This window comes from Tursiops truncatus, chromosome 2 (assembly GCF_011762595.2).
Source record: "Tursiops truncatus isolate mTurTru1 chromosome 2, mTurTru1.mat.Y, whole genome shotgun sequence".
Lineage (NCBI taxonomy): Eukaryota > Metazoa > Chordata > Mammalia > Artiodactyla > Delphinidae > Tursiops > Tursiops truncatus.
This window is the reverse complement of record NC_047035.1, coordinates 158,125,629-158,151,271: the sequence shown is the minus strand read 5'-3', so window position 1 is coordinate 158,151,271 and position 25,643 is coordinate 158,125,629. Positions and strand designations below refer to the sequence as shown.

At 37.4% G+C, this 25,643-nt stretch overlaps 1 protein-coding gene across 35 annotated transcripts in view; it reads left to right on the top strand.

Annotated features, from left to right (window-relative positions):
• Nucleotides 1-25,643, top strand: part of CREM (cAMP responsive element modulator) — a 65,770-nt gene that overhangs the window by 28,295 nt on the left and 11,832 nt on the right. For 10 of the 35 annotated variants that reach the window (XM_019933317.3, XM_019933321.3, XM_019933316.3 and 7 more), the window contains 4 exons: nt 6,788-6,934; nt 9,183-9,280; nt 9,420-9,562; nt 17,413-17,601. In XM_019933317.3, the coding sequence (XP_019788876.1) occupies nt 6,788-6,934; nt 9,183-9,280; nt 9,420-9,562; nt 17,413-17,601 (577 nt within the window). Of the gene's footprint in view, nt 1-1,218; nt 1,312-6,787; nt 6,935-9,182; nt 9,281-9,419; nt 9,563-17,412; nt 17,602-23,904; nt 24,059-25,643 lie in introns of those variants that run through there. The other 25 variants (XM_073801594.1, XM_019933327.3, XM_019933324.3 and 22 more) reach the window with 11 other exon arrangements.

The window sequence follows — 25,643 nt, the reverse complement described above, 5'->3', positions numbered from 1 at the left end:
GGTCATGTACGTGTTCATAGTCTTTATAAATACAAGTAAAACATCTAGTATTGGTTAGAATATAAAATGACGCTCCAAGTACTATAAATAGGAAATTATAAGGATTAGCTAGGGAAAAATTTCACTAGGACATTGTTTTTCAAAGCATAAGAACCCCTAATTTTGTCATCACTGATCATCACAGTGATCACCACTGCTTATTGGAAGTATTATCAGACTATATAATTAAGAATGAGTTGATTCCGACATTTGCTTTGCTTTCAAGAGGGGAATGTTTTTAAAGAGACATAATATTTGGCCATTTATAATTACAGTACCAGAAACAGAATCCACTTCTCCCTTTTTAAATTCAGGTTATAGATTTCAGATAGTATTTCTTCATGCCTTACACACAAAGGATTCAAGGATCATATTATAGTTCTAACAATTTTAACATAGTAAATATAAAAATATCCGTCTTACGTGGCCAAATCTGTTATCAGTGTTTTCAGTTGATATTCACAAGGTAAAATTTAACTCCATTGATTTTGGCAATTTGTTAGCTACACTGTTTAAAAAAAAAAAAAGAAGAACCTCAATATGGGAAAGAAAAACACTAAAGACACTAAAATGATACCAATTCTACATTTTTCTTTTTGTGTTTGTCTTCACTTAGCACAAGTAAATACAACTTTTTTTTTAAAATGAAGTGTTTTGCGTCTTCATTAAAGTGTTCACATTTAAAATATTATTTTCCTGTTTTCAGCCTTAAAATATTTGAAATGTTCTTTAAATACTTCTTTTTTCCATAGAAGAAACAGACTGTTGAGAATCCTGTCTTAATACACAGAAATCAGTATAGTTTTCCAGCTTCTCACATAGAGTGTTAGTTGGGTTTTCATTGTAGTCCTTGGAATTAAAATAGGTAATATATAGATCTGGCTTTTCAGGCAGCAGAGTTGATAGCGAAGTCTGCTATACCATGAATTCACATTTTTTCAGCCTTTATTAACTGTCTTAAATGCAGGCTCAGTGGCTCTGTGACATCATAAACCCCATCATAAGGGAACCTAGCTACAGATTGGAGCAAGTCCACTAGGTGCTAATCAAATGCTGTTACAACATTGTGAGGTTTTCCCAGTTATGTGTCATTATTAGAGTTTTTTAAATTGCAAAGCCAAGTAAGGCTGTCAATTGCATCATCTTAATTTATTTCTTCAGATTAACTATTGTCTATAGTGGGGTTTTCTGTAGATGTGGTGGCATCAGCACAATCTATGTTTCAGGCATCCTATAGAAGAGGATTATTCTTCAGGGGATCAGGAAGAAAAGGTAAACTATGTCTACTATGAGTTCATTATACTCACTTTTAGAGCCTCATAAAAAGAGGTATAAAAATTATGAAATATAAAATACATCCATTTTATGTGCTTGTTTTTTGAGCAGTTGCCTGCTTGGTTGTTGGAATGTGATGAATATAGATCTTCCCATGGCTTCCTTTCCCACTTTTCTTTATACAGTAGGTATACCTTAAGTAGCTTCCTTCCACCCTCCCGCCACCTCATCAGTTACCCTTCTTTGTTTTTCTTTTGAGAATTTAGCACCACCCCAAATTATGTTTTTGTCTCTTCATCTGTTTTCTGTCTCCTGATTGAGGAGAGCAGACTTTTCGTGTTCACTGCTATATCCCTGCTGTGTAGACTGGTCCACAAGGCAGGCTTCCAATAAACATTTGTTAAGTGAACAAAAGAATGAGTTAATTCATAAGTATGGCTTGTTTCTGTGAGATTTACTTCTTAAAAAGTTTTAGAATGAGTATATGATGTTTATAAGAAAGATCTGTTTCTACGTGAAGTATGCATATTTTAGTTCAAGTGAACTAAAATTTGTGTCTCTATCAGTAGTGTCCTTTAGGAGAGACTTAATTCCCTTCTCTTTCCAGAGCTTCTTTAGAATTCTATTTGCACATTGTGAATAAAGTATGGTAGTCTTTATAGGTTGCTTTTTGTCAGTGTATCTCACATCTTTATTTCCTGAGCTCTAACCCAAGCATCAGTCCCATGATTCTCCTTGCCCACTAAACATTTGCAACTGGTTTGCTCCCATTGCTTTCACCCTAGCCTGCCTAAAACTGAATCTGCCACCTTGCACAAAAACAAAAAGATGCTTCTTTATTTACCCATTTTTGGCTTTGGGGCCACCATGCATGTTCTTGAATCATTGCCTGAGTTCCTTCTGTGCCATCTGTGGACCACATCGTACTTCAAGGGCACCCTGTATTTACTTGTGGCTCATGTGATCAATAGAATAATAATAATGATAAGATGTTAAAGGTAGGGAGCCACATGAATTTTTTTCCTATGAATAATGCTGTTTATCCTGTTAACTCTACCAGTACAGTTAGTTACAAGCTTAATGCTAGTCACAGGTCAGTTTTGGCAAAACCAGTAAGAATGTAGAATGCCTGACAGGTTCTCTAGATCTAAGAGTGTTGTTGTTTTTTAAGGATACATTGGAATTGTGACTCTAGGGTATATCACTTATGCTGCTTCTCAGCCTCTATTTCAACAGTTTAACTAAAGAGTTGTCTCATGAGCTTTTTGTACTACCCAGAGTTCAGACGTAAGAGTTTTCACTGTAGTTACAGATTTGTATAACTCATCTCCAGAATTCTAGGAATACAGTTTTGTACTAGTGGGTACAGCTCCCTTTCTACAGCAGGTTTTCTTCTCACTAAGCCTTTTTGATAGAGCGTTGTTTAATAATTTGAAGTCCTGAAAATTACACCCGAAAGACAATTAGAGCAACTTAAAGCATGATTTATACTTATCAAAACCCCATAAATCTTTCTTGAGTTGTTCTTCAATTCTTCAAAATATCTAATTTCTTTGAAGCTGGTCATTTCCCCATGAAAGTGAATGTGGCACTGTCTGCCATCTCAAGCCACAGGTCCAGTCTGCAGGAATACTAGTAATACTCTTGGGTATAATGTATATTCTGTTTTGCTCAATCTCTGCGATACGAATGCTCTATCAGCGTTACTATATACGGTGGTTTTGGCTGTGCTGCTGTGGTGGAGCTGAAATTGCCGCCTGCTTCAGCACTCTGCGCTCTGAGCTGTGAGCAGGGCTTACCTAGGGGCTGCGTGAGGATAGAGCAGTAGTTTTCAAAATGTGGTACAGGGAGGCCTGGAGGAGACTCCAAGGACCCAGTATTTTCCAAATAACTCCCACATGGTGTTACACAATCATGCCTGGAGGTTTGGGATGACAAACCTATTTTCACGGTAATACTAAGATTTATTTCCTTTTTTTCTCTGTATTGGCATTTGCCCTGATGGTGCAAAAACAGTTGGGGGGTAAAACTGTTGGCACCTTAGCATGACCAAGTCAGTGGCAGTGGTGCCGAACTGTGATTGTGGTCTTCACTACATTAACTTGCAGTTTTTAAAAAAAATGTCAGTTTCACTTAAGACTGTCCCTGATGAATCAGCAGACATTACCAATTGTATTAAATCTTGACCCTCGAGTACATGTTGTTTTAATATTCTGTGCTGTGGAAGTGGGACATTCACTGAAAGCATTTCTGCTGCGTACTGAAGACCAATGGTGATCTTGAGAAAAAAACACTTGAGTTATTGAATGAGAGGCAAGAAGAACTAGCTGCATTCCCCCACCCCCCCAAACAGAACATCATTTTTCTTGCAATAATGGCAAATAGCCAAACTATGACTGTTCAGACTTGAGTATTTGAAAAACATTTTCTCAAAAGAAAATGAGTGGATGAATCTAGAGACTGTCATACAGAGTGAAGTAAGTCAGAAAGAGAAAAACAAATATCGTATATTAACGCATGTATGTGAAACCTAGAAAAATGGTACAGATGAACCGGTTTGCAGGGCAGAAACAGAGACACAGGTGTAGAAAACAAACGTATGGACACCGAGGGGGGAAAGTGGCAGGGGGTGAGGCGGGAGGGGGGTGGTGTGATGAATTGGGCGATTGGGAATGACATGTATACACTGATGTGTATAGAATGGATAACTAATAAGAACCTGCTGTATAAAGAAATAAATAAAATGAAATTCAAAAATTCAAAAAAAAACTGAAGTAAGCTTGTCACGTCAAGGAAAACAATTAACAGTATTTATTGCCAATGATGCAATTCAGGCTTTTAAGCAGCAGTTTTGAATTTTGGAAAATCTCCATCTGCCATTTTGAGCTTGATAGCTTCCCAGTATTTATAGTTTTCTGAAGAAGTTGATGTTGATTTTAATGAATGTGATTTTCTGATAGTGTCTCATGAAATGTGTCAGCATTTGGGAGATCTACTTAACTCAGTGAGCCAGTATTTTCCGAATAACTACCACATAACGTTACAAAATCATGCCTGGCTAAAGAGTATAAGATAGATCAATGTATAAGTATAAGGTAGATGAATGGATTTTAACGTAACTAAGTTTTCAGATTCCACATGGCCACTAACCTTTAAGAAACAACCACTTGCTGAATTTTGGTGTAGTATCAAAGAAGAATACCCACATTTCTCTGAAAAAGCCATTGAAATACTCCTCCTTTTCTATTTATACATGTGTAAGAGGCATATTTTATTCACATACCAATTAAAATAACATATTGCAACAGATTCAGTGCAGAAATAGGTATGAAAATCCAGCTGTTTTAAGTTAAACCAGACATTAAAAGAATTTGTAAAAATGTAAAACATTGACACTCTTGTCATTAATTATTTTGTCTTGGAAAGTAGTCTTCATAAAATGTTATTTATGTTAGCATGTAATGGCATTATTGTTATTTTTAAGTGAGTTACTAAGTATTTTAAACATTTCTCAGTTTTAATTTCTAACGTGGTAAATATCAGTATATATAACCAACAGTGGGCTGAGCTGGCTTGTGAGAGCCGATTGTGTACATCTTTTTCCAGCTTTGTGTTCAGTGTCACCCATTGGTAGCTTGAAATCTGCCATAGTAGGAGTATTGAAATTACAGAAATCTGCAAAAGTTACCCATAGCATTCTCCCTTCCCAGGAGCTGCTTGTGCGTTTACAGCATCCTGCTGGATATAAATCACATAAACAAAAGTTATTTGAGGTCATCAGTAATTTTTAAGAGTGGAAAGGTGTCCTGAGACTAAAAAGTTTGAGAATTGGTCATTTGGCAAAGGAGTACCCTTTGGCAGTTGGTTCACAAAGAGATGGATCCTTTTTTATAATTCATGCAGGGAACATTTGTAGAGTAAATCTAGTGGTTTTTAAACTTCTGGTTGTTAAATCTGCTGGCTCCATTGTGGAATGCCCTTTTTCTTTCCCCTGAAATCTAAAGTAGGCAATAAAACTCCAGGAGCAGGTGGGCTGAATTTGCCCCGTGGGCTACATGTTGGGTGTCTCCGGCCCGGTTTCTCGCTTTTCTGTCCAGCTATTACCCAGGCCACAGCAAGGCCCAGCTCAGTCGGCAGCTTCTACACAAGGCCTCCACTTGTTGTTCAGCCCCATACTGGTCTTTCGGTTCTGTGCTCCTGTGGTTTTCATGACCTGGACAATGGAGCAATTAGTTCTGTACTGTTTGTGTGCTGTTGTTTCTTAGGTGTTGGTTTTAGCAATTCTGCTTTCCACCCTAGGGCACCTAGTTCAATGCTCTCCGCATAGGTTCTCTTGCATGGATAGAAGAGTTTTTACTTTTGGATTGCCGAAGAAATTTAACTTCCAAGAGAATGATGTTTTAAATAAATCTAATTATTTGTTATAAACCCAGTTTTTAATAATTCTTTTTAAAGTATTAGAGTAAGTAGATTGGAAATGATTGGTTTTCCTTAAAGTGAGGTCCAACGGAAGCTTTCTTCAAAATTTGTTTTAGATTCTGTGGTCTGCCACCACTCATGATAGAAACTAGTAGCTTCTTTCATGTCCAAAGTCTTCGGTGTTGAGTTAAGTCATAATGAATAGTGAAACTTAGTAAAATGAGGCAAAGTTTGTAAGATTACACTGGCCTCTAGGACAGTTGTGTACTAATTAGAAACTTGGCAGGTTTTGAGTCCAGAGAAGTGAAGGTTTTATTGTGTTTTACTGGTAGGGATCTTTGTCCAAAGCACCCAAGGTAGCTGGTAAACGGCTGTTCTCTCCTGTCTGTGCAAGCCAAGTGATGGTTCTGGCCCCTCTGGATGCTTGAGTTGGGGGGAAAGAAGTGTGCCAGGGCCACATAGCCTCCAAGTCATGAGCTTTCTCTGGTTCGGAGGTGCGAGGGGCATGAGAGGTCCTGGAATTTCTTTGGCCTGTGCCCTTTTTGTGACTGTTGGGGCATAAAAGTAACCGCAGTTTTCATCAGTATAGAGACAAGGCATTAGCTTGTGTCTGGAGTAATACTATAATATCATATGTCAGAAGTTTCATTTATTAAAAAATAATTTACCATCTTTAAGTTCTGTCTCCGATTTCTCTTAAGAAGTTAAGGAGGGTGGTTTATACTCTGGCCTAAAGAAGGCTTCACTGTTAGCAGTTGTGAGGTCGCAGTGAGGTAGTTTAACTGCTTTAGAACTTTGTGCTTGGAACATTCTTAGCCACCAAAGCATGGGAACCGACAGTGAGGAGCATGGGTTCTTTAATATCTGTCACATCAGAGAATGACTGTTCCAGGACAGTAACCATCTCCTAATGGTACGTACCCCAGCTTGCTTGTCATTTCTTAGAAGCAGGAAAAATAGGCCAGTCATAATAGTGAATGGTATTTCTTTAAGAAAAACGTAAAGAACCAAGAAAAGGTCCAGCCTTAATCCTCAATGATGATCATTTTTGCAGGTTTCTGTAGCTGGGTCAGGCACCGGAAGAGGCTCCCCAGCTGTAACTCTAGTACAGTTACCTTCAGGCCAAACTGTACATGTCCAGGGAGTATTTCAGACACCACAGCCATCGGTTATTCAGTCACCACAATTACAGACTGTTCAGGTTAGCTTCCTTCCCAGATGATTTGTCTTGGACTTTCTTGAGCTTTTTTTTTTTTTTCTTTTACTAATTCATTTATCCTCATTTTCTTTGTGTAGCTTTGATGCTCAGATCTTGTTATTTAACATTTAGACGAATTTCCTTTTTATGTGTGAAGTGCATTGTGCCCTGCTAGATACATAGATTTGACTCTAGTTGTTTTATTGTCAGCTCTTAATTTACAGATTGAGTCATTCTCCTTTAAGTTGTTGCTCTCTGCTCACACTTAGATTTGTTTAGCAATGCTCTCCAAAGATGCTTAAAAGTATTTTGAGGATTCTTTGGAGATGTCTGATAAACATGGTAATGTAAATATTGTACTACTGATGCTGTTTTCACCAGTACTCACATTAGAGTGTAGAAATTTAGGTTTATTGTTAATTCAATATGTGTGACATGATATTATTTTTACTTGGTGTTACATTTATACATCAGATTAAACTTTGTTTTTTTTAGACGTGGTTAGTGTTGTGGTTGCGATCCAGAGATGTGTTTTGTTATTTATTGTCATCAAAGTTGGTCATAAATTCTTAACATTTCTCAAAGCTAAAACATTTCTTTGCATCAACAGATGTAAATTATTAAGTATGCATTTTTAAAAGCATACTTTTCTCTTCTACTGAATTTATGTTTGTTCCTTTTTAAGGTCAGTTTGTTTTTGTCCTTTAAATTTTGAAATTACTTGAACCTAATTGATGACAAAAAGATCTCTGAGGAAAATGTAGTTTCTTATACTTAATCAGTCTTACCTTTTTCTGCATATTTGAATCCAGTTTGTTGCAGAATAAGGATGAGAGTTGCAACATGACACTTGAAGTAATAATAAATCCACATGCGTTAAAAGCTTGGTTATCTTTTCAGCACAGGTGTCTCTCCTGTCTTTCAAAAATGTAAGAGTGATTCTCAGTATTGTCTTTTTTTTTTTTATTTATTTCCTGCAATGAACTTTGATTCCAGGACTTTCTGACTCTTTCTGACCCTAATTATAAAGCAAGAAAGTTTTTCCACTCTCCTTATTGTATTATGACTTTTATTGGGGTGCAGATATCAATATTTCTACTTAGCTTTAACCTTGCTGGTACTGGAAGAAAATGTCTCATATTCAGTAGGCTCTTTTGGATTTTGTTAAATGGATGATGTGATTATCTTTGTAGAGATAGGTGTCTGTGGATCTTGTGTTAGAATGCCTACCTGTCGAATGATGAACTTCAGTTTTCACTTTCTAAAATAATAGCTTACCTTGCATAAGGGAGTTGTTATGATTGTACGAGAGATGTGTGGAAGCCCACTTTACCGTGATAAATATTTGGTGATGATATATGGTTGTCTGATTTGCAGCGGCAGTTTCTCTAATAAGTTCTCCTCATGGATGAGTGTGCTTATGTGTAGGGTGTTCATCACCAGAGATGCAAGGTCATACGTGTAGGTGAACAAATATGTACATCCATGTGCCTTGGGAAGTATATATTCCTGCCTGCGTTTTGCAAAAGTGAGTTTTGCAAACTCAGAACTATCCTAGCCCCTATGATAGACGGCTGAATATATTGAGAGCAGTCATGTTGTAGAGAGATTCATTGTTTTAGTTTCCTGACTTTCTTTACTATTTGTTATTATACCATTACTTGAAAAAATGAAATTGTATTTAAAAATCTGATCTTTCTTTTAAGGAGAAATTCCTTATTTTGACCTTCAAGACCTACTGCCATCAAGCCCACCCCACCTACTTCTTGTAACTTTAACCAGGCTTGTTACCCACGTGTTTACCTGCTTAAATATTCTTTCTTCTTTGGACCTATCTAATGTCTAATTTGAAGACCCAGCAGCATAAGTCAGCAGTGGTATTGTTTTCTGCCTCTGTCACTCGCTGGCTCACCCCCTGCTGGATTTATGAGATATTTTCAGGGTTGGATCTTAGGTCTTGTGTATCTTACACTGAGTGCTTTCCTGAAGGCTGCCTGACACTCATTTGCATTTCTGCAGTATATGTTATCTGTGCCATCCTTTGCACACAGGCTGGTTCTACAGCTAAGTGTTGTTGTCTGCGCTTCCTCTTCCTCTGCGCCAGGTTGTGAGCGTGGTTAGTGCGTCTCAGTGTGTTCTGTCCCCAGCTCCCGGCTTAGTGCTGCACACAGAGAGACCCTTAAGCACCGTGTTGTGAATGAAGGAGATACCATGGATTTTATGATGCATTTCAGGAACTCTTGTGTTATAGGTAGCAACAATTGCAGAGACAGATGAGTCTGCAGAATCAGAAAGTGTAATTGATTTTCATAAACGCAGAGAAATCCTTTCACGAAGACCCTCTTACAGGTAAGTTAAGTTTCCTACTGTAATGATACTTTTTCCAAAAAAAGAGAATAATTATACATCAGATTCTCCCATTATAGCTGTTCTGTTTTAAATCTCATTCATGTATCTTAATTATTTATATTGTTAAATTATATTTTAGAAAAATACTGAATGAACTTTCCTCTGATGTGCCTGGTGTTCCCAAGATTGAAGAAGAAAAATCCGAGGAAGAAGGGACGTCACCTAATATCGCTGCAATGGCAGTGCCGACTAGCATATATCAGACTAGCACGGGGCAATACAGTATGTATGCTGCAATTCCATATGACGTACTGCTAACTTTAAGTCTCTCTAGTTTCCTTGAAGCGTCTCGGGTTTTGACACTAAACTGACCCATTTTAAAATGCGTCATGATACCTAAACTGTGTATCATAGTGTGAAAAGTACATGTTAAAGGAGTGAGAGATTTGTACTGACAGTTGTCATATACTTTTGAAAAGTAAAAAAATTTTTTACTGAAAATAGAAGAAAACTTTGGGGTAAAAATAAAGAGAGGGTTTTTCTTATTTATGTGTGTATATTCATATCTAGTAAAAGTTTAAAACTTACTGTTTTTGTCTCTATGATACATGTGAACATAATAAGATATAAATGTCTGTATTTCATTCTTGTTGGCTTTTGTCACCAACAATTACATTTTATACTTACTAATCTAAAAGAGGTGCATATGTTTTCTAAACTATGTTTTAAATGTAATTCTGTTTTCACTACTCTCTACTGTGTTAATTTGTGCTGCAGCTTTTTCTAGAAGAGAATGGAAAAATGATTTATTTTTTTAAACTAAAGCAATTGGACAGATCACTTTATTTGAAATTTTAAGTACCGAAAGCTGTAAATAAACAGATACATTCACATTTAGTCTTGTGCATTTTAATGGGCTGTTAATTCTGTGCTTTTTGCTTCAGTTAAAGCACTAGTCTTTTCCCAAATCAAGAATGTTTTATATATAAAAATACTTTAGTTTAAAATGAGAGCTAGAAAGAAAAGTTGGGAGGAAAAGAGAGAAAAAGGACAGAAACAAAGTTTTTTTTTTTAAACAAGCTAGTTAGGTACAGGAATATGTGTGACGTTAATTACTGTGTTGATCCAAGTACAGTGTTAAGATTTTAGGTGTATTTTCTGTTTTCCCTTTAAAAAGTAACAATACCTACAAAAGATCTCAAGTCTTAACTTATGACCTGGATGCTAAAGCAAGCTATAATATATGGGGAAGCCTTAGTCGTTAGTTTTTTAGAGTTTTTCTTTTAATGGTGGTAGATTTGCAGTATTAAACGAATTCTGCTATGGTGATTTCTGTTCTTTGGGTAACTCCTATGCTGATACCTGACAGAACTGGCGTATAATTTGTCCACACCCTGTACAGGGCGCTGAATGAATATGTCCAAAGTTGACATTAGGAAAAGAAAACTCTCCATAGTCTGTCAAAGCTAGACCTTGAGGTTTTCATCTTCATTTCTCTTTTATTACTGCACTGATTTCTGTGCCTTTTTTGTCTGACCCACTGGGAGTAGATGGTGGGAGTTTTAGAACTGGTATGGCTGGGCAGGGCTTGGAGCTGCTGGAACCTCCTGGCTGGTCAGCTCTGGCCTTGAGCAGTGGGCTGTACACCTATTATCATTTTCTGTTTTGTGTCATGAAAAGGTTAGAAATTACTGCTGAAATAATGCTAAGACATCTTAAAGTTTGGAGGGTGACCTAAGATGCTGTCTGTCGTCTGAAACATTTCTCTGGCATATCCTGATGCTGCTTAGGAATTGATCTCTTTATAAGTGACATGGGCGAGGATGCTGTGGTGAATTTGCCTACATTATTAGCTGAGAATTTGGAGAGGATGTTGAAGCTGGAGATGACGTGGGGAAGGTGGCACCTGGTCCTGCCAGTTACTACCTGGATCACAGTGAGATAGTTTCGAATCTCAGGTTTTTAGTCTTTGAAGTGTGAATGATACTAGATTGCCAAACTCGGAGGTTAATATGAGGACAAAAGAAGATAACAGATTTTACCTGTTGGGGAAGAGAGGCATGCTACTTTTGACAATGAAACAGAGAAATGTAAGCCAGCTGTGGCAGTGTCTCACTCCCAGTCGTTAAACTGTTCCCCCCCGGCCAGCATCAAAGCCTTTATTTCTTGTGCTCTTAGCACGTGCTTGCAGCTGGGGGCTCGATGTAAGTGTCACTACCTTGGGTGTGGGGTACGTGGGTGTGCAGGAGTGGAGTCAGGAGTTCTGGTTGAGAACTAGAAAATCGAATGTTTAGAAGTTAGACATTTCTCTATTTGCCACATCAGAAGTCATGGACAGTTTCTTACTTCGCTTTCTTAATTTGGACCCATACAGTATGATCCTGGCAGTTATTTTAATAAAAAGTTGTGGTTGTCCTACCTGTGCTGTCCGCAGGTTAAAAATTGCCATTTTATTGGTTCAAAAGAAGGGATATTGCCTATGTTAAAAATGATAATTAGTGACACTTGTTTATGTTGATAATTCTTTCATTTGACAAGTGCATACTAACATTTAAACTTTTCTTTAGAAGACATTTGCTTTAAATGTATATTTATACATACAAGATCCATTTTCATCAACCATTTCTTACTAGCAATAACTTAACAGAAATTAATATTCTTAAATATCTAGAAATAGAAACAATTACTGGTGTCCTTTGATTTTTAGAATAGAGTTTATTTTACTAGAATTTCTGGAGATTTTTCTGTGTATTTGCATGTACCTATTTTTGAGACCCTTTTATAGCCTTTTATTGTAAAAAAATTTAAAATTTTCTTCAACTTTTATCCATGGATGACTTTCTCCCAAACTTTACTTTGTTTCTTTTTTTCAAAAATTATTGTTCTAGATCTTTTATTTTTAATTTGCTATAATGAGTTAGTTGGAGTTAAAAACAAAAGAACTGTAAAAGGAGTGTTCAACTTTGTGAGTCAAAGTTGAAGTAAAATAAAAATTCAGGTTTTCTCATATACAGGTAGTCACATTTTTAGTAGTTGAAAGTGAGATATTTGATGGAAGTTGGCCTTATTATTTCAACTTATTTTTTTTAATCACAAAGATAAGGAGTGAAAGTTAGAACAGGCTATTTCCCGGAGTAGGGAAAATAACTTAAAATAGGCAGGAATTCATTATTGTAACACCAAGAAAGTGACCTCGGCTTGAGAAACTTTGCTGGAAGTACAGATCTTAGTGATAGGTTTGCTGTATGCCAATTAAGTCGTTCTGGTCAAAGAAAACCTGTTTTGTCTCAAGAGAATATTTCTGAATGATAGTGGTTCAGATAGTCTTAGAATTAGCAAAGAATGTTACTTGCTGCATGACATTCAAGACATGCATTAAACGGGAGTGAATTCACAAACAGTAAAAGTTGTGGTTCTTCTATGTGTGCTGTTGCAGGTAAAGAAATTTAAATGTTTGAAGTTTCTTAATTCATTAAATTTTCTCTAATGACGGCTTTTTGGGTTTTTTTTTTAATCCCCCGTCTACTTTACCCTACTTCTTCCCTTACCAATTAAGGACTGTCACCTAAGACTTCAAATTATTTTTTCCTAAATATCCCTGTCTCTTTGCTTGCTCCTACTTTATTTTACTAGGAATCTTGCTAGAGTGAGTCTCTATTAATTCATCTTTACTGGCATCTTATACACTATAGGTAAGTGGGTCAGTCCTAAATCCACCATATGAAGAAAGGTATCTGTGAACTTTGTGGATTGCTTGAAGAATTCAGAATTCTCAGGAGACTCAAATGAATAAGCACCGATTCCATTTCTTTGTAAGAGGAATTTGCGCGATAGGCTTGCACATTCTAAAGTAAATGCAGTTGCATTTACTGCTCTTAGGAGTGACTTTTCTTACATGCTCCCAAGGTACCTTTCAAAGCAAACTTAGGACGGTATCTACTTGATGTAAATCTGGCTCTTTAACCTTGGTGTTGCTGTTCTTGTTACAGCAGGCGGCTGTTTTAGTCTTTATGCTTCTTTAGCATTTATTCCTTAGTCTTTATTCAAGAGGAAGGCACCTCTTGGCTTTAAGGCACAGGTACTCACAGCTTGTTTTGTGCTCACTTTTTGAATTTCAATCTAAGAATTCACTGGAATAAGGTCTCCTGTTCCTTTTTAAAGTTCATTCGATGAAGTTTTATTTATGAATCCTTTTATTGCAATGTGGAATAAAGATGGTTTTAAATCGTAAGTAATTAAACATTTACATGTTTATGTGTTTGGATTAGCTCATATATACAGGTTTAGGGTTAAAAAGATGTTAGCATCACATGAAAAGAGGTCAGATAAAATCTTAATTTAAATAAATTCTGCTCCTTCCTCATTTGGTCATGAACTTTTTTTTTTTCTTTCAGTTTTCCACCCTTATTTTTCTCTTCTTCCTTCTTTATTGATTATACAAGACTTTAAAATATTTTTTAATTAAAAAAATTTTTAAATCAAAACTCTTGAATTTTCATCCTATACGTAGTATTTTCCTTGCTTCAGTGATATTAATCGCTCTAGGAGAGAAGTGCTCAGTGGCAATGAGTAGTAGAAGTAGCAGATTATTTTAAACACAATTTTTTATACCAGGAATTTTTAAAGAATTTATTGCCTAGACTAGTTGATATGATAGCATCCTGGTTACCGTTGTATGTGGTAAGTTGGGCATGGGGAGACCATACTTGGGTTAATTCTGATTTGAGGCTAAATATCATAACTATATAAGAATGTGTATGAAGACATTTGTGTAACCACTAAAACTAACTTAGTAGAAAAATACTTAGTTAATTAATGAATTATACTCTCTCTAGACAAACTCTTTTTTAACGTAAGGTCAGTGTGTTCAACGTTCAATCTGTGCATATAGAGCGACCTACTTAATTATGGAGTACAGCTCACCTGAGACATTACGGGACAAAAAGTTAGGTACGTCCCAGAGCAACTAGGACAACAGAGCTCAACTTCTACCCATCACTACTATGAGCAGATAACATACTGTCAGGCTTGAATCAGTTAATAATGGACATTGAAGTAGAATTTAATTGACTATATAATCTATTTGTTCAGTTTTAATTCAATTTAGATTATTTCATCAAACTGTAATGTTATTAGGATTATTTAAAAGAGGAAAATAAATGTGCATATACTCTAAAATAATAAACCACTTTTACTTCTGCTTGAATCCTAATCAGTATTCATAGACTTGTGTGGACTCTTCATTACAAACAACAAAATGGCCATATGTGTGAGCTTTTATGCCTCAGTTGCATGCATCAGTCCAAGAAAGCATTAATAAAACCTAGGTTCCCAAGGTAAAATTAGTAGGAAATACAGAGGTGTTTTATTTTCAGTGGTTGCTAATGGCCTTGATATGGGCCAGTGATTTTACTTTAAAATGATTTGCCAGATATGATGTCTGAGATTTGTTTTAAAATACTCCAGACACAGAAAAAGGTTTGGAATGAGTGGGTAGGGAAAATTAATGGCACAAAATTCTTTCACCTTTTATGTTTGCTAGAAAAGTTCCATAAGTTAAAAAAAATAATAATTAGCTAAAACAAGACATGACTAAACTCATTCAGTTAATTTCAGTTTAGTTTTTCCTACTAGTTAATTTATATTGATGTGTATTTATTTAAAAAATTATGCTATCCTTGAATATTTCGTAACCTGAAAAGTTTCCTCCTCAAATCTTTTGAACACACACACACACACACACACACACACACACACACACACACACAGAGCCTCTTTCTCGTATCCTGAAGCATTGGGAAATCTTCACGTGTTGGGAATATTGTCAATTGAGAGGCTACATTTTTACATGGGAGGGTCCACTGTCATTTGATAGTGCCAAAATCAAGAGTGCCTTTGGTATAAAAAAAGTTAGGCTAAACGACAAGACTCATCAGTAGAAACATTTTCCCCCTAGAGCCAGCTTCTGTGTGTGTGTGTTTGCCTTTTGTTTTCCACACGTAATTATATGATGACCAGAAAATAAAATGATAAGAGGAGCAGATTCTTGGTATATCAGCTTTGCACAGTATGAAAGCAAAGAAGTTTGGGTGGAACTATGGGGAAACAATGAAAAAAAATGAAAAGAATGAAGTATGAAAAGAAGAAAGTAAGGATTTTTATCTACCTACTTCATGGTTCTTATCCTTTGAAGCAATTACTCAGATTTTTTACTAGTTCAAAAACTCGGTAGTTGTATTGTCAATATTGGAAAATTAAGTTCTATCATTATAATTTGAAACAATACTTCATTTAACTCTTATGGATTCACACATGGCTTAAGTCATTTTTATATATTCTGTCTTGAAATGATAGCCATTCATTCATCATATTTATTGACTGCCTGCTGTGTGCTAGGCTTTGTGCTTCTTAGCATTGTGGTTACACTGCCTATGCCTGTTCTTTCTAAAGCACTGTTTCTTTGGCAACAAACTATCAACTGAAAATATTCATTCAAATATATGATAACATATGAAATTCATTCATGTCCAGCCATGAAGATCCAAGGAAGCAATATCTCTTCTTTTTCAGACTTCTTTCAAACCCTTTTATTATTAAGGGATGAGTCCTGAGAGCTTGAAATCTTTGGAGAGTCATGGTGAAATCTTGTTTTTAAAATGTGTACGGAATATAATGCTCTAGATGAGCCAGACAAATAAAGTGAGGTTACTTCAGAGTTTCTCAACCACAGCGCTGTTGACATTTTGGTAACTGATTCTTTAGTTTCTGTCAATCGTATAGCAGCCTGCCAACAAACTAAAACCAGACAGCGCCTCTGTGTTGAAATCTTTTTAAAATGTTAACCCATCTTTCTGTGTTGGCCCTAGAACTGAAGATTTGTTGTGGTGGTGGTTGTTAATCTTACCAACAGTTCTGATAGTTTTATTCGATCAGATTGTCACCTTTGCTTAGATGCCGTTACAAAGTTAGGGAATGACTCAGAAATATTCAGACTATATTTTAGACACTACTACAGCATTCCTGTAAGACATTTACATTGAATTATAGGTGTTGCGTTATTCTGATTATGTGTCATTTTTATCTTCATTGTAAAGTCTAACTAGCTGGTTTATATGTGATTTTTTGTTTAAAGAATAGCCCTTGTTCCACTTAACCTCTAGTGTTTAAATTAAATCATGGAGTTGTCATCTTTATGTTAAAATATATAGGACTCTCAGATATTTTAAATAGTACTTATTTGTCCATTAGAGTGAAATTTAAAAACATAACATTTGATCAATTATTCTTTTGAAACTTTCTGTTAATAAGTTAATTTTTAAACATGGCTGGCAAGTCTCAGTATTTAAAGGAAGTCTACCTCATATCTGTTGCCATTAGCTACAGTTCAAGACACTTGGTAGAGGTAAATGTAGCACGAAGTCTTTCAATACAGTTACCTTTTAAGGTTCTTTCCAACTTAACATTTTATATTTCAGGATTCTCCTGACATAGTCAAAATGGCAAAGGTTACAGTTTGTAGACTTGAGCTTTAAAACCTCAAGTCTAAAAATATATATAGGTTTTAATAAGTATAGAAATATATAGAAATGTATATTTTAATAAATATATGTTTTAAAGCTATATACTGTATATATATATATTTCATTAAAAGCTACTTTCTTTTGATGATAAATTAGACAAGTAGTTACCTGAACAAATTATAAATTCATTGTACTCATAATGCTCAATGGAATTTAACTGACCATTTCTTAAATGTTAGAAGAATGTTGTTTATCTATAACTGAAAATATATGAAAGACTGGAGAAAATCAAAACCTGGACTTTCTCCCTGTCTGATCTCCACTCTTCCTCTTAAATAATTTAGTTGGATGGATGCCAGAGAGGAGGACAACTCCATGAGTTCTGTGTATTTCAAACAGTTCTGAATATAAGATATTTTCAAGTGTTTTGAGCTTTTTCAGAGTGTTGCCCCATGAAGGAGGAGCCCCTTACCAATTCAGCATAGAGAATTAAGGATAACTTGAGAATGAGAAGCTTTGGTAATAAATAGATCCAGAGTATATTCTTCCTATATGGGATTATTAAAAATGAATCTTGAAATTCTCTAATTTTTCTTTTCTTTTTCTGTTAAGTTGCTATAGCCCAAGGTGAAGCAATCCAGATTTCTAACCCAGGATCTGATGGTGTTCAGGGACTGCAGGCATTAACAATGACAAATTCAGGAGCTCCTCCGCCAGGTGCTACAATTGTACAGTACGCAACACAGTCAGCAGATGGCACACAGCAGTTCTTTGTCCCAGGCAGCCAGGTGGTGGTTCAAGGTATATGTCATTCATCTAATACATTTAGAATACCCATGGGTTACTATAGCACTCCATTTAGTGGTGATTTCATAGTTTTCTGAAATATACAGGAGGTAGATTTTCGGGGGAGGGAGGGAGGACTTAAAAAGGCTTGGAGAAGAAATATTTTAGTATATTAAACAATAAGTTAAATAAATTATACAGTTTTCAATTTTTAGCAGATTTTATTGGCTCTAAAGAAAAGTTAAATTCAGAGTAGCATAATGGAAAAAAGGAGTTGAAAACATGAATGAAGTTTTTAATTAAGTAAATATTCTTCATTTGGGGGTTAGAAATGTACTGAGTATGTTTTTAGTACCTAGTGTAGGAAGATTTAAGTATCCAGTCCTTGAGGCACTGAATTTGGGTTTTTCCCCAGTTGTTATACTCAAGTCTGCTTTCTAGACATCTCATTTCAAAACAAATGCTGACTTTGTTCTTTCTTTAGACCATTCTTAGTATATTTGAATTCTGAGGTACCTGTTCTACCTCTTAATGAAAGCTGAGTAGTGAAATAAAGCAGTTGGGATGTAGCCCTAAGTTTTTAGGGTAACCTAAGATTTCAGTTAAAATTGAATTATACATTATTTTAATTTCATTCAGTTGTGCTCAAATAACTATAATGTGTTCAATACAACTTTCAAAAATCCTGTGTTTTAGTTTAATTCTATTCCCCTTGGTCTATTTGCACTAATTTCAAAGGAAGTAATATCAGTTCTTTTAGTTTGAAAGTCTTGCAAGTATAGAAAAAAGCAGATTATAATTGATGAATCTCTTGATAATTAGCTTTACTCTTAGGTATTTGGGGAGCTTTACTCTTAGGTATTATATGGACTATAATAAAAGTGTATGAAGAGCCAAAGTGGTGACATTTATGGAGTAAAAAAAAAAAATCCATAGTACTTACCCAGTGCTTTAATGTTTTCTTTTAAATATAAATTTAAAGTACCCATTCTTTTTCCCCAGTACTCATGAACCCTATATGTCTAAATATGAAATACATCTTTTGTGAAAAATCATAAAGAATGCTCATTTCTTCCAATTTTATTTTTTTTTTATATGGAAAATCTACTAAAAACTACTGATACTTTAAGAAGGAGAGTTTTTTAAAATGTTTTGTGTTTTGCATCGTTAATACATACATAAGTTTTATACTTTGGGGGTTTTAAGAATTCTTTTTCTTCCCTAAGTAACAAAGATTTTTTTCTGCATTGATTCTGTTAGCTTTACAGTGTTACCTCTCACATTATGTCCTTAATCTACCTGCGGTCCACCTCTGTGTATAGTGTCGAGTGGGAACCCATTTTTATTGTTTCCCCGCGTATGGCGCCAGTTTTCCCTGCTAACGGTTTGTCCTTTCCCCGCTGACTTATGGGCATTATTAACTGTGCAGTAAGTAGGCCTCGTGCAGCCCCGATCTGTCTCAGCATTCTCTGTTCTGCGTGCCAGCACCACTCTAGTTTTGTTGTCACAGAACAAGTGCCCCTTTTTTGTCTTTTTAACTTTTTTTTAGCGCTGTTTTAGCTTTTGTGAACTATTGTTCTCTCATATGCATTTGGAACAAGTTTGAGTTCCCAAATAATAATAACGTAATATAATAATAAAACCAATGATGAAATTACATTGAATTTATACATTAACTTAGGGAGAACTGAAGTCTTTTTTCATTGTGGTGTAATTGACACACAACGTTTTATTAGTTTCAGGTGTACAACATAATGACTTGACATTTGTATAGTCACAATAAGTGATCACCACAATAAGTCTAGTTAACATTCTTAACCATATATAGTTACAATTTTTTTTTTCTTATGATGAGGACTTTTAAGATTTACTCTTGGGGCTTCCCTGGTGGCGCAGTGGTTGGGAGTTCGCCTGCCAATGCAGGGGACGCGGGTTCGCGCCCGGGTCTGGGAAGATCCCACATGCTGCGGAGCGGCTGGGCCCGTGAGCCATGGCCGCTGAGCCTGTGTGTCCGGAGCCTGTGCTCCGCAACAGGAGAGGCCACAACAGTGAGAGGCCCGCGTACCGCAAAAAAAAAAAAAAAAAAAAAAAGATTTACTCTTAGCACCTTTCAAATATGCAACACGGTATTGTTTACTGTGGTCGCCATGCTATACATTATTACATCCCTGGGACTTATTTATTTTATATCTGGCAGTTTGTACCTTTTGACACCCCTTTCACCCTTTTTGCTCACCCCTCATTCCCAACCTTTGGCAACCACCAATCTGTTCTCTGTGTCTATGAGTTTGGGATTTTTTTGTTTGTTTGTTTGTTTATATTCCACATATAAGTGATATCATACAGTATTTGTCTTTCTCTGACAGATTTCATTTAACATAATGCTGCTCTCAGGGTCCATCTATGTTGTCACATACGGCAGAATTTCCTTCTTTTTTATAGCCGATTAAAATTGCATTGTACAATATATACACCACATCTTTATCCATTCATCTGTCGATAGACACACTTACATTGTTTCCACATTTTGGCTATTGTAAATATTGCTGCAGTGAACGTGGAGGTGTAGATATCTTTTTGAATTGGTGTTTTTATTTTCTTCAGATAAATACCCGGAAGTGGGATTGCCGGATCATATGGTAGTTCTATTTTTAATTTTGAGGACCCTCCATAGTGTTTTCCATAGTGGCTGCACCAATTTACATTCCCACCAACAGAGCACAGAATGTCTTCACTTATCCAGATCTTAACTTCTTTTAACAGTTTGAAATTTTCTCCATACTTTTTGTTCAGTTAGTTTTTAAATGTTTAACCCATTAGGGTTTTGCTTTTTTGGGTTTTTTGTTTGTTTGTTTGTTTTGCTATTATGAGTGGTAGCTTTCTGTTACATTTTCTGGTTGTTCCTGGTATAGAGAAATATTGATCTCTTTAAGTTTACCTTTTATCTATGAACCTTTCTGAACTCTGATTACTTCTAATAATATGCTGAATCTTGGTGAATCTCCCTGTGATACTACATGAATGTTTGTATCAAATACAAGTAAGATGTTTCTTTTTTCCTTTCCAATCTTTATTCCTCTTGTTCTTTCTCCTTGCCTTTTCTTTTCCTTTTCTTTTCTCTTCACCTTCTCCATCTTAAAAATAATGGTGGCCAGGGGTTCTAGTTTTTTGTTAAACATAGCGGGGTCCATGAGTGTTCTTGTCTTACTCTGTCCACCTTCCACCCTGTCATCTCCTTGAAAGGTCACAGCAGTTTTTCTGTGAGTCTCTGCCCTCATCTTGATTGATCCCTCCACAGCATTTAGCACTACCGACCTCTGCTTCCTTCACTTCCTGGATGCTTGTACCCCTTCTTCCAGTCGCCTCTGCCCAGCTTGTAGGTGCTGGTGGTGGTACTCGGGCTGCATCCCGCGCCCTCTTCCACCTGACTTGATTGCCCTCCCTGGATGACCTCATCCCTGCCCATGGCACACATCTCCGACGCCTGAAGTCCAAAACCCCAGATCCATTTTTCCCACCCCAGTTCTCCTTTTGTTACCCTATTTCAGTAACTCTCCATGCTGTTGCTTCATGCAGAAACCTGGGTGTCACCCATCACTCTCCCACCCCTTCTCCATCCATTCTTCTTCCTGTAGCACACGTCTCTTCAGTCCTCTCCACCCCTACCGTCATAGTCCTCGTTCCGGCTGCCATGCCCTCTGACCTGTGTTACCATGATCCCTAGTCCCTGCCAGGTGGCTGCCTGGAAGCTGGTAGCTGTAGAACAGCATCCTGATTTTCCTAATCATGCCAGAGACAGCAGCTCCCTTTTTGGCCTGGTTTTTTGGGAGTTGCTTCTGAAAGTTTAGCTAGGCTCCCTTTGTTGATGCCTCCCAATGATTCTGGGAGCTACTAGTATTTCTTAAAAACAAAGTCTCTGCCTCCAGCATTTCCCTTTCCCCACTGTGTGCTCACTTCTACACTTAGGGGTGGGGCTTCTAAAATTCATATGCATGTAATTGCGTCAGCTTCCTGCTCAAAATCCTTCAGTGAATGCCTGTTACTTGTTAGACAAAGTCAGAATCCCTAACAAAGACCATACTTCTGTTTAATCCGTTACTAGGTTACTAGGCTTCTCCCTCAACTTCTCCCTCTTTTGTGCAGAATTTCTTTCATTTCCTGTGACATGCCATGGCCCCTCTCTGCTCTAGGGGCCTCATGCAGAGCCTTGTACCCTGACAGGAACACCTCCACAATCATGTACATTATCCAGGTTTCATGTGGGATAGCACTTCTTTAGGAAACCTTCCTCTACCTTCCAAATCTGTCTGGTGTGACCCCTGCACCTTCTTAGGGCATGTATCCCACCATATTGTGACTCTCTGTGTCCTGCCCACATGGTGACTTCTGTTTGGACAGGTATCTTTAGTCCCTAGCACAGTCCCTGGCGTATGATAAATGTTCAATAACCATTTAGTGAATGACAGTGAAATACACTCCCTCTGTGAAAATGTTACTATTCCTGTGTGTTGATTAACCAAGTTTATCTGGTCCAGGGGATTTATTAAAACCGCACCAATAGCAGTAGTCAGCCAAGCAACCAACCCCCCTTCTTCCTTTCCTTCCTTTACCCTTTTTTACCACTATTAGTTATTGAGCACTTAAGAGCCAATTTAAAGAAATGTGGTTTTTTTATTTGTTTGTTTTTTGCTGCATTGGGTCTTCGTTGCTGTGCGCAGGCTTTCTTTAGTTGCGGTGAGCGGGGGCTACTCTTTGTTGCAGTGCGTGGGCTTCTCATTGCGGTGGCTTCTCTTGTTGTGGAGCATGGGCTCTAGGCGCACGAGCTTCAGTAGTTGCAGCATGCGGGCTCAGCAGTTGTGGTATGCAGGCCCTAGAGCATGCGGGCTTCAGTAGTTGTGGCCCGTGGGCTCTAGAGCGCAGGTTCAGTAGTTGTGGTGCACGGGCTTAGCTGCTCCGCGGCATGTGGGATCTTCCTGGACAAGGGCTTGAACCCGTGTCCCCTGCATTGGCAGGTGGATTCTTAACCACTGTGCCACCAGGGAAGTCCGTAAAGAAATGTTGAGATTAAAATCAATTTGAACTTTCTCAAATTTGAAATAAAGTTGACTAGTAGTCTTGGAACCAAGCCCTTAGGTGTGGCTGGGATGGAAAAGAATCCTTCATGGACTCTCCATTGGTCCCCAGACTTTTTTACTTAGCCAGGATGTCTTCAGTTTATGTGCCCTGGAGAATTACTGTAAACATGGATCCTCCCTCATGTTTCGCCTCCTAAGCCTCTGAATGTGAAGTCCCTGCCTTACTAGAGGTACTTCATTGAATAAGGCAAGAATGTGGTGGAATGCCCTTTCACTGACATAAGAATGGTTTGGATCCTAATCATACAGGGAATGGCCTTTGTAAACCCATTGATCAAGATACAAGATCAGTGACATGTCACTTCTTTTTGTGCAGTAGAGATGCAGATCATTTTTTCCCCTGGGCTGTGGTCTGTTTTACTGTTGAACATGTGCCACTCTTTGGCCTAACTTTGTAATTGTTAAATTTCCAATAGTGATCCAGCTCTTCATGTGCTGAACCTTCATTAAGTGATCCAAATGAAACTGGATATATTTTTTAAATTCTATGAATAGTAACTGTGATTTATTTATGAATTTTTTTAAATCACAAAATTCTTTCAAAGGATTTTAATTGAGCAAAATAGTGCATTAGATTGAGCCACATGAAATTACTGTTTTTGTGGCCCCCAAATGTTAAATATCAGCAAATTCATGTGGTTCCATAATGTTTATGGAGGAATGCTATATAATACTTACTGCTTTTGGCACAGTGAATTTTAAAAATTTCAGTATGTATGCCCTTCAAGTGAAATTAGCAAATTCTATGTCATCTTATAAACAGCTGGATTTTATGTCATTGTAGCAAATAAAAATGTGTCAAGTAAACTAAGGTGGCTGGGTATTTCTTGGTGAATTTAGAAGTGTCTGAAATACACTTCTGTGTGTTTCACAGCGTTTTTCTGGGTTGATTGTCAGTTGTTGTTTTTAAATCTGTGTTTTTTCTCCTATGAGTTACGAAAAATATATAAGCTATATGCCTACTTTGGTTACTTAGAAACCTTGGACAGAACAATAATTTAAAAGTAGCCCCATAAGAAATAGCCATGTAACTTTTAATGCTAATGAGATGTATTTTTTGCCAGAGCCCAACTCGATTTTTATGTAAAAATAAGAAACAAGAACATTGAGATGATTTATTACAGGAAGGGTTTTTATAGGGTTTGGTTTCAGTGAGCTTGTCTGTGACAAAGCAAATTGATGGCAGTGATAGCTAGTGAGGTCACTGTGATGTCAGTACTCCTACTTACCCTGCACATGCTTGCTGGTTTGGAACACTTTATGTGGTCCTGTGATAGGGGAAGCAAGACAGTTCTGTATGCAGAAGCCCATCATGGCTGTAACTGGAGACGAAACAGGTAAGAATTTTAAAGAGGGATTGAAATTCCGCAAGATTGTTTTTGAAGTTTAGAAAAATTATTTAGGAACCTCTGAGTGTTTCAAAAAGTATTAACTTTCTAGTAGCTGAGGAGTAAGACGTTCCTTCTAATCTGTAACCGAATATACTCGGCACTCTGTGAAGGCATCTGAGTGTAACCGCTTCTTTGCTCAGTACTGTGCTGCTTCCCCTTTCTCTCTCTCTCTCTCTCTCTCTCTCTCTCCCTCCCTCCCTCCCTCCCTCCCTCCCCCCTCCCCCCTCTCTCTCTCTCTCCCCCCCCCCCCGTCTCCATTTGCTCTACTAAAATAAGCTGTTGATTCATCTGCAACCTGTTGCAGATCCAGTGCAGCTGCAAGTCAAACACATTTTGTTCAAGTTGTAAAAAAAAAAAAAAAAGTAAGCTTCCGATTTTCTTGCTGTGTTCAAATGTAGCTGCAAGACAGAATAGGAAACACAGCGCGTCAGGGGTGTTTGTGAGCCTGCCGTTCCTTCCGTCCTGTTTAAAATGGTCTGCTTCTCAGCTAACCGGGTTCAAAGGGCCGACGTCATTACATTTCCTGGAATCGGTGCGGCGGGCAGTGGAAAGTTAAACTGCAGGCAGGCAGCACGCTGACGTCAGCCCGAGTCACGCTGTGATTGACTCAGTTCTTTCCGCCCGGCCGCACGCAGGTGGGGGCTGCCACCCTCTCCGCCGGCGCCCGTAGACCCCTAGCAGGTCCCGTGAGCCTCGCCTTAACGTTCCGCTCGAGGTAAGTGTGTGCCTGGCGGGGCCGAGCGGCCTGCGCAGGCGCCTGGCGGGGCCGGAGTGCCCGCTAGCGCCGGGTCCGGGGAGTGCGCATCTTTCAGTGCCGACCCGCACCCACCCGCCCCACCTGCAGTTCTTCCCGGGGGTGGTGCCCTCAGTTACAGGTAATGCTGGTGACTTAGTTACCGGCAGTTGAGTGCCAGCCTGGTGCTAAGCTCGCAGTTGAATTCCTGAAGAGTGGGTGACTGTAAACAGCTTCACCACACCTTATCTCTTCACTTAGTGGGTCTCGGCTCTCTTCCGGATGGGAACATTCCATTGTCTTGAGCAAGTAAAGCCTGTGTTAAATTGTTTTTCTCAAAGAAGTTTTCATGAGGTTTTAGAGGGGCTATAGAATGCAGAAGCCCTCACATAACAGATTTATTGTAAGATATAGATGGACTTAAAATAATCTCAGATACTGCATGTCATATGATTCTTAGAACCAAAAGGCATTTTTATGCATACATGTATTTTCTAAAAATTATTAGTTGGTTTATATCTTTTTTTTTTAAACATCTTTATTGGAGTATAATTGCTGTACAATGGTGTGTTAGTTTCTGCTTTATAGCAAAGTGAATCAGTTATACATATATATATGTCCCCATATCTCTTCCCTCTTGTGTCTCCCTCCCTCCCACCCTTATATCTTTCTTTACTAAGCCTTTAATTCCAATTTTCATGTCCAAACATGAGAGAGAATTATAACAAAAAATAAATGATTTGAGAATACCCAGAATATATTTAAATATTAAATTTTAAAGTAAAAATTTACATAAAT